Below are 16082 nucleotides of genomic sequence, written 5' to 3'. Positions count from 1 at the left end.
ATATTCTTCAAATGCAGTCATGAATCCCTGTGTCCTCCTCGTTTACTTTATCCTCTGGAGTCACAAATAGATTATGGCTGTTCTGAGAAGAAATATTAATGCAATGAAGATTCATCTCTTTAAGTTGTATGTATGTTTGGCAGTCGGTAATTTCAAAACAAAATTATTTGGGAACCCAGAAATCTCTTGTGATAAAAGCCCATTTTTGCACGGTAGCCACATTTTCTAAATTGTTGATTGTCCCCACGATGTGATCGCTTTGTAGTTATACTGCAGGTGGGGATTGAACTATGGAAAAAATAAGGAAAACCCTTCATTACAGGGAATCTGATTGATGAATTTGAGGTGCCAGGCTACAAATAGCATTCACAATGAATGCTTATTCAAAAAATCTGGCATGGGTCTAGTGGAGATTTTACGGCTACTGTACCCATAAACACTAACCGAAACAATTAAGAACCTAGTGAAGAAAATGATTACTGACATGCATTTTGCTTTCCTTCAGATCAGCCTTTATAGAAGAAGAGCCATTGCCCTCCCTCCCTTTTATGTAGGAGCTTTCTTCTCTTAAGCTCTCTGGTTTGGGATCCCGTTCCCAAGACTCTGTAAATGTGATCTGGCAAGGCCAAAGCAAACAGCCTGAGAGGAGAGCAGTGCAATAAAAAAAGGAACAGGGAGTTAGCTAATTCTCCTTGCTACAAGGACCGGGAGGGGGGTTGCTACCTGTTGCTTCTCAAGGCAGGAGAAAGAGGAGGGAGAATTGAACCTGGGTTCTACTTTAAATAAGTATTTGATTTAAATAAGTCTTTGAATTTAAATACTTTAAATAAGGCTTGCACGTGGCCATTCCTGGATTTCTTTCATAGTTCTTGCCATCTGCATACTTTTCAAAGAATTACATCCGTAAATCACTGCTGAGAGACTTGTAGCATAGGCCAAGAAAATCCTGACGACAATACCCTGTTGGGCTTTTGTCTCCATTTTAATTGTCTGATAGGAAAGTAGTCGTGTATGAAAGATAATCCGATTCCATATATAGATAGGAAGATCTCATTATATCTGGATAGCTGGATGAAAGTGGCTCCCACATTATTGAGTTGATTGATTAAACACCCTTCTGGTTTAATCTTGGGGACAGCCCCCTCTCCCACTCCCTTCCCGTCTGCTATTTCTTTCCTGGCTGATATCACAGTACCGTTTTGTGAAAAAGAGGAAAGAAATCACATGCCCCCAAAAAGCAAAACAGTTTGTATCTATAGCATTGCTGTGCATATATGTTATTGTCATCAACCCAAATCAATCCACTACAAGATGAAGTCCTTTTCAATGAAAACTGTGGACTGTAATCTACCGGCTGGTCCAATCCGGTTGGTAAGTAGAAGTTTTTCGATTTCCCAGTCCAGTTATCCAATCTGTTTGGGAAACTATGAGTCTTCCCATTCCATCACCTTCATCATAATATCACCCCTTCCCCCCTCCCTCCCCCCCTCGCTCTACGTTCAAATAATGCACACATACAAATAATTACTATAATTCTAATTCTAATTATATGCTTTATCATAGTGTGCCAGGCCAATTTCCTGTCCAAGTATCTTCAGTGGACAGTAAAAGAATCCTTGCTAATGGATTCTTTTAAATAAATTTGGACCAGAAAGCCCTTCAGACAGAGGACATTGCCAATTAGAGGATTATCCTTTGACAGAGCTTCAAATGCAAGTTCATCCTTTGTATAGGATGATCTATAATCTCTTGGCTAGTATTGGGACAGATGTTCCTGCTGTACAAATGAGAGAATCTTATGGATTTATTTTCTTCATGGAGGTCTGGATTGATTTGTTACATTTTTTGTAATTGAACATGAATTTTGTTATGAATGTCAAAACATCCCAAGATTCTATGCAAATATATTTTATACTATTATTTTTATTATTAGCATTATATTATAAGGCAAGAATACAAAATGTGGAGCCCAGGGCCACATGCCAACTGCCAAATTGGATGGAGCCAATTATGTTTTCTGGGCACCCCGCATATTTGATTTGGGGGTGTTAAGTGGAAGAATGAGAACTTTATGTCTTCATTTCCTTATAACAATCCTCCTTCCTACTAAATGGATCTAGTCTTTGTCCAGCTTGTAGTGCATCTGACAAAGAAGACTTTGGACCAGTCTTCAAAGTTTTTAGAGATGCATATTCTCATAAGGGAAATAGAATGACTGAGCCTTTAATTTAACAATGATCAGATTTTACTGATTATTAATAAGAAGTGCCATTGAGATGCAATACTTACACTTAGAACCTACTTAGCAAATGTTAATAATTTGGTTTTTGCTATTGAAGCTGGAGTTATCTAAGTCTTGCATTGAGGTTGTGTAGATAAGCTAAACTATAGAGAGAATGCCAAAACAAAAATGATGGTAGGGAGAAAGCATGGAAAAATGGACTATAATGGTTTTACTAAGACTTAGTGCAAAAAATATGTTTTGCTTATGGACTGGAAACGAGTGTTGAATTGAATGGTATTGATCCAATGAGTTCAGGTAGAAGGCATGCTATCTAAGAGATAAGAGAGAAACTTTAACAACAGAATTTTGGCTTAATTTAAGAGGTGAGAAGACATGGGAGTAAAGTACATCAAGGGACAGATAATGTAAATGATCAACCCCAGTTGAGTTTTCACCGTATAGGCATTTTGGAAATTTTGAATACCAGACATGGCAAAGATTTATACCGTAGGATTATTTATACAATGCAATATTTATGCTTTTTTGTAAGCATTTTGTTCCTGGGATTTTATATATCCAGCCTGAAAATCCTATTACTTTCAGCAGTGTTTAGTCCTATAACATCCTGGGCTTTTATCTGAAGAAAAAGATGAATCAATGTTGCTTTTCTGTAAGCATTTCCATTGATATTTTGATTCTGTTCAATAAATAAAAGATAGATCAGCCCTGCATCTTAATAATGAAGATCAACAACTACCATTAATAAGTGAGGTGATGTCTGTCTGTCTGTCTGTCTGTCTGTCTGTCTGTCTGTCTGTCTGTCTGTCTGTCTGTCTGTCTGTCTGTCTGTCTGTCTATCTATCTATCTATCTATCTATCTATCTATCTATCTATCTATCTATCTATCTATCTATCTCCTACCAGTTGAATGGAAAAATGTTGCTCTGGGGAAAGCAGTCCCTTATAGCAGGGGTTTCCAACTTTGGCAACTTTAAGACTTGTGGACTCCTAAAGTGGGACTGAATTGAAGCCTACAAATCCTCAAGTTGCCAAGGTTGAAGACCCCTGCCTTACAGAGAATACCATATGGGTAAAAAGCCGAACAATAAATGTCCATAAATGGGCAGTACAATGTATCTGGACATCTCTATGCGCCACTGCTATCTTCTTTGGCACCCACCAGGCTCCTACAATGGAAAGCAAAGAAAAATGTCATCCCCTAGCATTGCTTTTATTTAAAACCTCTGGGTGACAGAAACATACAAGAGGAAAACAATGAGAAGCTGCAGCTTGGTGCATTGTGTGGAGATGATTTGACAATTTTTATACTCCCCCTAAACTCAAGAGGTTAAACTAAGTTAAAATTGTAAGTGCGACAGTAAAAATGAAACGATAACAAAGCAATAGTAAGAGTAAATCTACAAAAATAAATCAATACCTCTCCTGAGATGGATGCCAATAAAACCCGGAGTTGAAATAAAACTATATTTAAAATCGTCTAAAAATTGTGCGAGGGGAGCTTTGCAAACTTGGAGGAAGAATAATGAATTCCCAATGTTCAATGCATATACCTGAACAGAAAAAAAAATGTGCTGAAAAGGCATCTAGAAAGCTTAGAGGAATTGGATGGGAAGAACATCAACAGCTTATTTTATGGTAGATGTTTACTGTCTAGCTATATCCATATAAAATTAAATCTATATTATGGGAACCTATAGAGCGCTATCTCTGTATCTATATTTCTATCTCTATCATCTCGATCTCCATCATCTCTACCTCTTACATACATACACACCACACACCCACACCGCACGCACGTGTTTTACATGAGATTGGACTTGGTTACTTGAGGGATCCTCTATCTCCCATATTATCTGCCTGGGCAGTTTGATCTGATGGGGTTGCCATGCTCCAGGTCTCATCAATCCAACAGTGGTATCTATTGGGAGCCCTGTAGTATGCCTTCACTATAGCAGTGCCTGCCCCCTGGAATGAAGTCACCCCCCTAAATTTAAAGGTTTACATGACTGCCCATCTTAAGCCACTCTGAGCAGCTCCCAATAACAATAAAACCAGTAGTTGAAACAACAATAAGTCAATAAGAACAATGAAACAGTAAAACAAAACCCCATCACTATAATTGTCCCCCTTGGGGTACCCCATGATGGCAGGCTCAGCTGCCCTCCTTCCATATTTTCTTCCTGTACAATCCCAGCACCTCAATAAATGTTTAACTGTTTTTAATAACTCACACTCATGAATCTCCTTGAATTGAGCAGCAAAGAAGTTTTAATGAATTATTATTCAATCTTTTGACTTGGAAAGGCAGGGGATGGGGGTTGAGAATTTGAACCTTAGGATTGACAAATAGGTCAAGTTTCTTATATGCTGTTAGATGAATGTCTTGCTATTATTGGCTGCCTAATTCTTACAGTCAAATTACTTAACAAAATTGCTGGTATATTGTTGGGAAAGTGGAACTGAGAGATGAGGTTTTCCAGTCATCCATGGTACAAAAGCTTGAGATAATCCACAGTGGCCATTTTGTGAGCGTAAAAGTTGCCCTGCATGGGTGATCTTTTTATGAACAGGCATGATATACCTTCAATATTCAATATTGTGTCTATTATCCCCTAAGTGAGGTCTACTCTTGTGCAATGAGCGAAATAAGCAAAAGAGCACAGGATCACATCTGCAAAGATTTTTTTTATGAAACAAAATGAACATTGCTGCTTACAATTTTAGCATTATATCGTCTATTAAATTTAACTGGTAAATTAAACTGTTACATTTTATTTAATATGGGCACAGAAACTTAAATGGTTTTATTTTCACTGGTCTCTTTACAGGATGCACCGATGATGCAAAATGCTAGCAAATTAATGGTTAATCAATGTTATCATTACAATTCAAATAAACTTGATGTTCTGGCGTGATTGATTCACTGTGATTCCTACTCCCTGCAGACTCAACTTGCTTTTGACATTTAAACATATAAAGCTGACTAGATATAACTGTTCAGGTGCTAAATATATTTTACATCTACTTTGAACAGTTGAAATGGAAGTATTAAGAGATCTGGCTTCATTGTCATTGAACTGTGAAATATTCAACCTTGTCTGCCTGCGCTTAGTACTGTTGACTTTTTTTATTTCTGTGAGAAGATTAAAATTAAATGCTTCATTTTTTGTCAGCTTTTGAGAATTAAATTGAAATTTAAGACTTTAAATTTTTTTTAACCGAGATCCTCAATTTAAACAAAGTCTTCTTTGAGGCTATTGTGTGTTCAAGGGCACAGAAGGGATCATTGATCAAGTATGATATACTGTAACATTTTTCTTATCCGAACTCTTTTATGTATATTTATTAAAGATCCCATATTTCATATTATGCTTAACTATATTGGAAGAAGTTCTTCACAAAACATATCCCAAACATAATATGAAGTATCTGTGAGCATATTGCACTTACACTTAACTTCAATTCTGGGATTTATGGATAGAGAGATCTGCTGCTCTTTTAAAAGTTGGAAAGGGTCAAAGAATACTTTAAAATAAGGTGTTACCACTTAGTATTGCAGTACTGACACCTGCCAGGTTTAATGACTGCTTTTTGTGCTAGCATAATTGCCTCAGTTTGGTTGGAAAGCCACCTTAAGTTACAATATGGTATTTTATTTTATTTTATTTTTTACTTGGATTGATTGCTTTGCAAAAGAACAAAACAATTTTGCCTGTTTGTGTGAGTGTCGTGATGGATATCTGTTTTAGCCAGTTACAGTTTGTTCCTGAAATAAATAGCCCAAATGTCAATACTTCCAGTTTTCAGAATAATCATAAATTCAGACTATAAAACAGTCATCAAGGTATAATATTTTATTCACTATGTATTCATATACCTCATGCCATTGCAATAGAAATATATCATTCTTCCTGTGTCTCTTCCCTCTGCAAGAATAGCAATATAAGATGTTATTTTGTGCCAGAAAGAAGGGCACAGCAAAATAGTTACCATATTTTTCGGAAAGAGGCCAATTAAAAAAAAAAAGTTTTTGCACTCTGCAAACCTCCCAAAAATGGTCCGTTTTTCGTGAAAATGGGCCCATTTCCCCCCCCCCCACAAAAGGCATGAATAGCCCTTAGGAGGCTTGTAGAGTGTTCCGGGGGGTGGGGTGGGGGCAAAAATGAGCAAAAACTGGCCCGTTTTTCACAAAAACGGGCCCATTTGTTTGTCAAAAAAAGGGCATTAGGAAGCTTATAGAGTGCTCCTGAGGGTTAGGGGGGCAAAATTGAGTAAAAAATGGCCCGTTTTTTGCTCATTTCTGCCTCCCCAGCCCCCAGAAGCTCTCTAAAAGCCTCCTACAAGCTATGCACAGCCATTTTGGTGAAGGGGGAGGAGGTTTCGGGAGGCAAAAAATGCTGTATTCAGTGTATAAGACGCACCCAGATTTTCAGCCTCTTTTTTGAGGGAAAAAGGTGTGTCTTGTACTCCCCAAAATACGGTACTTAAATCTGTTTTAAGAATTTTTAAAAACCCTCTGTTATTAGTTACAACTATTCCATACAATCTTTGATATGCTATAGGCATGGCCAAAGTTTTCATGATAAACTTCATAAGGACCACATTGTACCACAAAAAAAGCTCAAGGTCAAGCTTAAAAATGGCATTTACATATTAGGAAAACTTGAGACACATTGGACAACACCTTGAAGAAATACCTACCATATTCCTCCACCTACTATATTTTAGCAACAGTTGTGGGCTTCTGGAGGGAAAAAAAGGCATATTTGATTTCTAATATGAATTTAAATAATCAGATGAACATAAGTGCTGATTCACATAATTGTTTTAAACCCTTTAAAGTCCATTTTTACAATTTGCTTTGACTGTCAAAACCTCTCTGTGTATTAGAACTTCAGATAGTTCTACTTATTAGTCCAAATCAGCCCTCCCCAACCAAATGTCCTTCAGTTGTATTTGGGGTTCAGTCATGTAGCCATCTTGGCTCGGATTTCTGGGAATTGCTATAGCAGGCTAGTTAAGCTACTTGAGCATTTTGGATGCATGTTTAAGTCTTCCGCCTTCATAGTAATAATGAGATTTGTACAGTTCTGTAGAAACTGTAATTAGAGCCTACTGAAATGAACTGTGTCAAGCTTCAGCTGGTGATATCTGAAATCCAGGTCATTTCATAATGGGCAATTTCTGCAACAACTTTTGTTTCATTTTAATGTTTCAGAATATCTTATCTTCTAATTATTGACAACTTGTCTGTTAATGAAACCCCTTTCTTGCTTAACTTTTGTATTTGAACTCTTGGCAAGTATACTTAATGAGAAATATCCTAATAGTATCCCTGGAGTTATAAATGTATGCAATAGGCATTTTTCTTTGAGGGGCTAAGAAAGATTCTTAAAACAGATTAAATATGGGGTGGTAGTTTTTACATTTACCTTTAAGGTTTTTTTTTTAAAAAAATGGCTTTGTCTACCACAGATGGTGATTTCTTTATCCAAGGGTAATATAATATTCTAATTCAGCTTCTAATTTTCTTTATGCTAAATTTTACTCAGGATCAAAGCCATTCAAGTGCAAGATTTGCCACTTTGCAACAGCTCAACTAGGAGATGCCAGAAACCATGTCAAGAGGCACCTTGGGATGAGGGAATACAAGTGTCATATCTGTGGGTGAGTAAATTGAAATAGTTCCTCCTTTAGTTAGCAGGAAAGGAGTGCAGGCTATGCATTGTTTCAGCGTTCAAAGAGGGAATGTGAGCAAGAGAGGCTAAAATTATGCATGCATATCCTCCTTCCCATTGTTATGGTAAATTCCTTAAATACAGTTATGACATTCTTTTCCTATTTCTAATCCAGTACCGCAGATGAGCAATTTTATGGGCTACAAGGTCAATTTGAACCTGTAATCTGTAAATTGACTAAATTATAGGATGTTCATTCACATTGCCAGGGAGAACTGTAAATTTCCTTTTAAAGGTGTGTGTGTGTGTGTGTATGTGTGTGTGTGTGTGTGAGAGAGAGAGAGAGAGAGAGAGAGAGAGAAATACACATGTGAAGTATGTGCATATGTGTTTTAAAAAAATATAGTCTTCAGTGTAGTCTGTGTTTTCCTGTGCCCATCCATGTTTGTGTTATGTATCGCTTAATTCTAGAATTATGTGTTGCTATCAGCTTTTTGTATTACAGGAGATAGAAGAAAACTTTCTAAAGGTTTTTTTATCTATTGCCACACATAGAAATGCCTCCCTTTTTTTCTTAATGGTTATTTTGTCACATGGACCATTCATAATGTTTAATTGAACTTCAACTATATTGCATTTAAAATGGCGGATCCTGAAACTCTTTAATCCAAAGCTAATTAATTTAGCAGAAATGTTTAAAAGGTTTCCAAATGCCATGGCATATATAGTACGACGTAGGACATTCAGAGGTGGGTTTTAATACTGCACTCTTATTAAAAGTATATTTTAGTGTTATTATGCTAAAAAAATGAGCTAATATATGTGCCACATGAAATGCTTTTTTCAAAACATTTTAAGTTGCTGGAGAGGCCTGATGGTTTGTGTAAAGTTTAGGGTTGGTTCAGTGAATTAAACCCAATGCCCACCAAAATGATAAAGTGAGTGGTTAAGGATATTTTTCAGCTGGAGTTTGGTCGTGTCAGCTCTTGCAATTAAACCTCTTAGCAGAACAAAGTGAGTGCAATATTCAAAGAAAATTAGAATGCTTTTCACTGAGGCAAATGTTTCTCACAAAAATAGCACATTAAACTGACAAGAGTGGTGTGATTATCTGACGGGAAGAAGCGCTGGACAGTTGCTGACCAAATTACTTGCAAGCACACTGGAAGTTGATACGAAAATTGTCACTGTAAAGTAACAAAAGACTATCCTCTGGTCCCTGGGCAATGAATAATATTCACAACTACTGCATGTGGGCAGCTATCTATTTTGTTACATGATTAGTAGTTCTGTGCATGCAGGGTCTGTGACTAAGCCACCATTTGTCTGATATTTAATGGGCATGTGAAAAATGGAACTTGGATTTGTTTGTATATGGATGGCGGAAATGGTGGGTCAGAATTGGCAAACAATTTTAAATTGTGGTTGCAACTCTTTGTAATTAGCTGACACTCGTGTGTGAAGGAGTACATTGTGAATATCTGAAAAGAAACTGTTTTTTATTGTTTTATTGTTTTTAGACACTTAAATACATGTCAAAGTTGTCAAAGTAGCCTTACATGTTTAATGAGAAAGATACTCCAAAATCTACTTCAGATATGTCTTCACTTGCAATTAAAATAATAATACAGTTTAGTCCAAGATACACCATAAATGTTAGTCCATTAACAGCAAGTGGATTAGCAATAAAGTATAATAAAGTATAATGGATTTTGAAAAAAGGAGGACATGGGTATTTGAACTTTCACTAAATAACTCTGCCACTATTAGTGTATTTGAGTGTGTGGCAAGAAGGAAGCATGTGCTTTATTTTTGCCATAAAAATAGGCTAGTATGTAGATTAAAAAATGGCAGTATTAAAAAAATCTAGCAATGAGTAGCATATTAGCAGCAGTTTAGAGCTAGTACAGTAAAACCACTGACAATGTCAATTCATTATCATTGATAGCTAAATAATCTTAGAAATGCTCAGTGGACCTATTAGTTCCTGAACATAAGCAGCTCATGCTTCATTCCTTCATTAGCTTTAATTGCTATAAATTTACCTTTTTAAAAAATCATGTTTTAAGAGGTGAAGTGATCTTTCAGGAACATTAACTTGGTAATTTTGTCACAAACAGAAGGTCCTATACTATGTTTTCTTTTCTTCAGTAGTTAAGATTCTGTACTGTCATTTAGATTCATCGGACAAGCTTTCTATTAGGTAGAAGGTTAAATAATTTTTCCAGTTGTTACATAATCTGTTTGGACATGTGAATTGTCAGTGCAAGACTATGAATCATTACAAGTGGAAGATATAACTTGATTGCCTTGAAATATAATGCTGAGCTGAATCGGAAGGTGAAAATTTTTGAAGAAGTGATGGTCAAAATGAAGAGATTTTATACATTGTGTAGTTAACATAAAAGATGGAGGAAACACAGCACTGCTTTTGCATGTTGCTTTTATTGTTTCAAATCTCAATTTAATTTTTTCCAGCTGCACAGTAGAAATACTTTGCTATAGAGATTGGAAGCTCTTTCAGCATTTGAAATAAACCGTCTGCTACTCATTTCCTTGTCAGCAGATGTGTGGTGATTGTTTTCTTTTGCATTATGTTCATGAATGAAAAATGCATCCCTGATTTGAGAAGGGATCTGTTTTCAGTGTGTGTCCAACTGCTACCTATTTAAATTTAATTTTCAGAAGTCTGGGCATGAAGTTGTTGATTGCACTAAGATTAGCAAACTTAAACTGGTTTTCAAATAGTTATGTTTGCAAAACGTGTGCATTGGAACAAGAGAAAAGGCTTAGCTTGCAGTTTTGAGATTTTAAAAGCAATGAATTGCTCATGATTTCAGATTTTATACAAATTTGCGGGCAGCATACCTAAATATGCATCTACTTTTTCATACTTTTCCTTGAAATATAAGGCTCCTAAAGAAACCTGACCATTTTTTTCTCCTTCATGTCTAAGCGTTTTATTAAAGTGAGTTAAATAAATCAGTAGGTGAAAAAGTTAGAAAAAAATAAAATTAAAACATGTTAATAATTTGAAATCCATCTATAGTATGTGCTTACCTTATACATTCTTGTAATGTGTGGAAGTACATATTTATATTAAGGAATTGTTACAGATTTTGAACATTAGTTGAAGTACATACTGTTGATTTCCCTTTTTTGATAACATGCCTGTGGTTTCCATTTCTATTGTGTTGGTGTATTACCTATTGTTGTGCATTATCTCACATATCTTCTAGAGAAGTGTTTTTAAACATTAAACTTCATTTGAACTTTGATGGTAACACATTTTGCCAGTGTATTTATGAATGTGCATTTTATAGTATTTATTTTGAAATGATTCCTAGGAATGACTGAATCTTGAAAACAGAAAATTAAAAGAACTTGCCTGAAAGAGAGGTGAAAACATCTCATCCCCACAGGGTTATACATTTTGCTCTCACTCTTTGTTTTGTCCTGTTTTTAGAATTCGTTTCAGATTCTTTGGCTATGAATCCATGGATCAACAGAATAATAAGAAAAAAACATGTTTAGTGCTGTATTTAAAGAACAAAGGGTATTCATTTTTAAACAATATTGGGAAGAGTGGGAGATGTGCATTTGGATTTTAAATATGTCTTAATGGTATTGTAAGTGAACGGTTTGCTCTAAGGCTATAAAAAATCTTTAAATAGAAAGTTGAAACTTCAGTTAAAACTATTTTTGTGTGGTGTTACCTATTTTTTGTGCTTTAGAAGGGATCTCTGTGTAGATGATTATAATGTCACTTTCTGACCTTTGCAGCTTGAATAATTGTAAATCATTGCTTCATAAAGTGTCAGAGAATGTCTGTACTAGGCAATTAAATGGCAGAATATAATAGACCAAATTATTGCCTGTCATGTTTTCAACAACACAGTTAGTATTTGAGTTACACTTAATCATTACGTGCATTAGCAACTTCATTGGAATCCCGCTTCAGGCTGAGCATGAAATACATTACATTATTTAAACCTCTAATGGTAGAAGTCATTTATTTGTGTTGAAGTGTACAACATGCAGCGTTTCATAAAGCAAGGAACACTTGAGAGCTTAATTTATCCAAATCAAAGTCTAAAGGCAGATAAACACAATTAGTAATTTTTATAGGCTGGAAATATTTAAAAATACATGGTTGTGAGTAATTGCAGGCAGCAGGAATAAATTAAAATCACTATTTTTGGTTGGCTCAGAGAACTAAAGCTGTTTTATATTTAAATAATCAAATGTAGCATGGAATCACATTTTTGACTGAAAAATTAATTACACACATCATATCCACAGCTGTATCCAAATAAAATAATGCTGAAGCAACGAAGTAAAACAAGACTTTCTGTGGCTTCAATAATCTGAAATATTCATAGTACAGAGAGGACATTCTTAGAGAAGATCCAATGATAATTTGGCTCATAGTCAACAAAGGAAAATACCATACTGATAATAATATATTTCATTAAGTCATATTTTGTTTTTTGTTTTTTTGATAAATGCTTGAAGTATACATGCTAAGACAATATGTGTAAATTAGATTGATTCCTCTTTTTTGTGTGCTAATGATGGAAAATAAACTGGACTGTGTTTTCCATATAGTACTATATTTTTTCCCCACTGATGATATTGTTGAATGGATTGTGGACTCTATTGTCTCCGCTGTAGAACCTCTGGAATATGTACATATTTAGGAATGAGAAAGGGAACAATAGGCAATTCTATTTTATAGCAAAAGTTATCTTTCTTAAAATAGATATAATCAAGTACTTCTCCAATGCAGAGTACCATTTTAATATACTTTACTGTTGTCTGATCATCTGTTGCTGTTTCTGCTACATCTAATGTTAGATGCTGTGTAAGGACGCAGAGTTTTTGGAGGGTGGGCTTACATGAATTGGTTTTTGTTTAAGACAGGAGCAGAGCTACAGAAGTGCCATAAAGATCTTCCTATTGAATAGCTATCAGTATGCTTCACTAGTGTCCAGTTTGGCAAATGGAGCAGAAAAGTCAAGGCCAACTCCTAGTTGTAATGCTGTATGAAAAGCGTATTTTTATCCACCTCTACTTCAGTTGAGTTATGACAGTGCTTTTGTTGGACTTGCTGAAGTGAAAAGATATGAAGAGTACATACTTAGCTGAATATATGTTTGTATTTGAGTTAAGGACACTACTGGTGATTTATTCTTATACCTCCACTATATATAATCCAATGCAATGCACTTTCAAACTGCAATTATAAAGATGCACGTAGCTGTGTGATTGTGATATATGTGCCACCTAGAACAAGTACTGTGTCTTCTAAAGGCATTGTGTGTGTGTTTGTGTGTGCGTATGTGAGTGTGTGTACAAGAATGGTTCTGAAAAACAGAATACATTATTGAATTATAGAAACAATTGTTGCAAGGAACATGTCTAGTATTTAATAAAATAGAAATGATTGTTAATATACAGCTTACTCGGTTGTCATTGCAATAGAATTTATTGTAATTAGGTATTCCTATTCCAGGAAGATGAAATTTATCTTCCTTTTCTCCAAGAAAAATGTATTATCTATTCAATTGTACAAAATCCTGATAGTACGTCTCAATGGTGGAGCAGGTAACAATTTAGACTCTTTTTTGTGGACTTGGCTGAATTTATGCTCCATTTTATTCTGCATTCTTTTCCCATCAGATCAAACATTGATCTGGTAAAAAGAGTCAGGATCCTTGGCTGGAAAATGCTACACGCTTTAGATAACATGTTCATTGGCAAGTATTTAGAAGAAAGATGTGCTATATGGTACCCTGCCTATTTTTTTAAGTGCCTGACCCAGGCAGCATAGTAAATGAATCATTGCCCATCTCTAATTTATGGGTATATCTAAAGATAGTTACAGTGTACTACACAAGCATTATATTTAAGTTCTCATTTTTAAATCTCTAGTCCTGAAATTTGCACTGCCCAAATTAAGTCAGCAAAAGGTACCAGTTGGCTTACTGTGTTTCAACATTGGCCTTTCAAGGGCACTGCTTAAGAAGTCGGATGCAGCTGCTACCTAAGTACTTTGATTTTTTTTTTTTTAATGGCAGGAATGATAAAGAAATTTTAACAAAGAAAAAAGTTTATTTGAGAGGAAGCCGATGGAATGGTCATGCACAGTAGCACAAAGAACCATAACTTTGGTGTTATATATTTGAGACTTTGGTTGAATCCCCACTATGGCATTTTATCTTTTTATAACAACAACAAAAAACCAATAGCTTCCCAGCGCTTTCATGTTGTAAGGCGATGTGAGTCTTGTGAGAAATAAAAGAAAGGAATGAAAAGGTTTTGGAAAGCGGTCTCTATCTACTCCCTGTCTTTAACATCTTCTCTCTTTTCCATTTCCATCTTAGTTTTGGTTAAGGTTATGGTAAGAAGCAGTAGATACGTGAAAAGCTTTCTCAGATGTTGCTGTTCATTTCAGTCCTTAGTACAAGATTCTCAATATACCAGGCAACTCTGGTTCCCTTTGCATGAGATATGGGTAGAGGACAGTGGTGAAATTCAATTTTTTTTATTACCGGTTCTGTGGGCGTAGCTTGGTGGTGTGGCAGGGGAAGGATACTTCAAAATCTCCATTCCCATCCCACTCCAGGGAAAGGAAACTGCAAAATCTCCATTCCCACTCCACTCTGGGGCCAATCAGAGGTGGTATTTGCCAGTTCTCCAAACTACTCAAATCTCCATTCCCATCCCCATTCTGGGGCCAATCAGGTGGTATTTGCCAGTTCTCCAAACTACTCAAAATTTCAGCTACCGTTTCTCCAGAATCTGTCAGAACCTGCTGGATTTCACCCCTGGTAGAGGAGCTATGGACAGTAGTTACAGAACCAACCAACTCTTGGTTTTTTCCCCTGAACTCTGTTTTGGCCATTAAGCAATTCAACTGGGTTGAACAGGAAACTACAACGACATTCTACTCAGTTAAAACAATTATCATTGCCTTTTTATCTCAGTGGATAACGTTTGGCACAAAACAGCTGATTATATGCCCCTTGCAGAATCTGTGATATGTAGAATATAGAAAGGATCAAAGTAAGTTAAAAAGACTTGAATCCAGGGCTAAAGATTATAAGTGGTTTTCAAAGGAATGATCAATTTAAACAAGAAGCGGTTACTTTCAGTAAATGTAATCCTAGCTCTTCAGGTAGGCAAGAGAGAGAAAATAGATGAGCCATGGCTTGAGATTTGGAGAGTTATGTGCTTTTAACAAGGAAACAAGCCAATAAATAAATAAAGAGAATTGCATAAAAAGTTCAGGAAAATGATTACAAAACATAAGATTTGTGATTAGGACAAGTTTGTCTTATATAGTGTTATTTGTGGGACTGGGTATGGGAAGGGGAAAAAACTTAAATTTCTAAGCATTTGTGATGTAATTAACAAGGAAGCAAATTTATTTCATACTTAGTTTTATCTTTGCATCCTTCCAGTTCAACTTATGAATATATTGTTCTAATTATTTTTCTTGTTGTTTTTACTGTTTAAACAACTTTATAACTTTCTCTGAATATTTGGATTATTGAACAAATTAGAAGGATAATAAATAGAACTAGAATCTTTTTAGGTTTTGCTGTAGAGAATTGCATGAATAATTTAATTTCAAATCCTCCCCTCTTTTCTGCCACTGCGTTATCAAAACAGTTGGAGAAAGAGAACAGTCATGTAATTTTTCTGGAAGACAAAAATCACATAGCAATTTAATTGACAAGCAGTAGATTTGACAAAATACTGTAAAGAAGCAAGCAGCCATCACATTACAATCAAGATCTTTTCATCTGACTCTATTTTTCTTCTTACATTAATTATAAATCTTCCCAACAAAGTGAAGCAGGGGAATTGTACACCCAAGGAATAAGGGAATATTTACTATAGCTAAGTCCAGTAAAGTAATACTGTGCTGAAACTTACTGTAGATAGCACTATGGAAAACAATGTTAGTATATAAGAGCTTAGTCCTCCAGAACTTTGAAAAAATTATTCTGATTGCCATTGTAATTCTGTACTTTGTAATGGATACATGTGTTGTTGATCTTAGTGAAGAAATGAAATATTTTTTTCCTTGATAAGGACCCGTGGTATAATTCTGCCACCCTCTCATTTTCTCCATGTAGTTCCAGACTCAT

General features: G+C 35.5%; 1 protein-coding gene across 1 annotated transcript in view; it reads left to right on the top strand.

Moving 5' to 3' along the window:
- ZNF407 (zinc finger protein 407) overlaps positions 1-16082 on the top strand; it is a 380727-nt gene that overhangs the window by 45836 nt on the left and 318809 nt on the right. Inside the window, exon 3 of the mRNA XM_081951166.1 lies at positions 7798-7912. Within this exon, the coding sequence (XP_081807292.1) occupies positions 7798-7912 (115 nt within the window). The remainder of the gene's footprint in view (positions 1-7797; positions 7913-16082) is intronic.

This window comes from Natrix helvetica (genome assembly GCF_964273705.1).
Source record: "Natrix helvetica genome assembly, chromosome: 4".
Taxonomy (NCBI): Eukaryota; Metazoa; Chordata; class Lepidosauria; order Squamata; family Natricidae; genus Natrix; species Natrix helvetica.
This window is presented reverse-complemented; position numbering and strand designations above follow the sequence as displayed.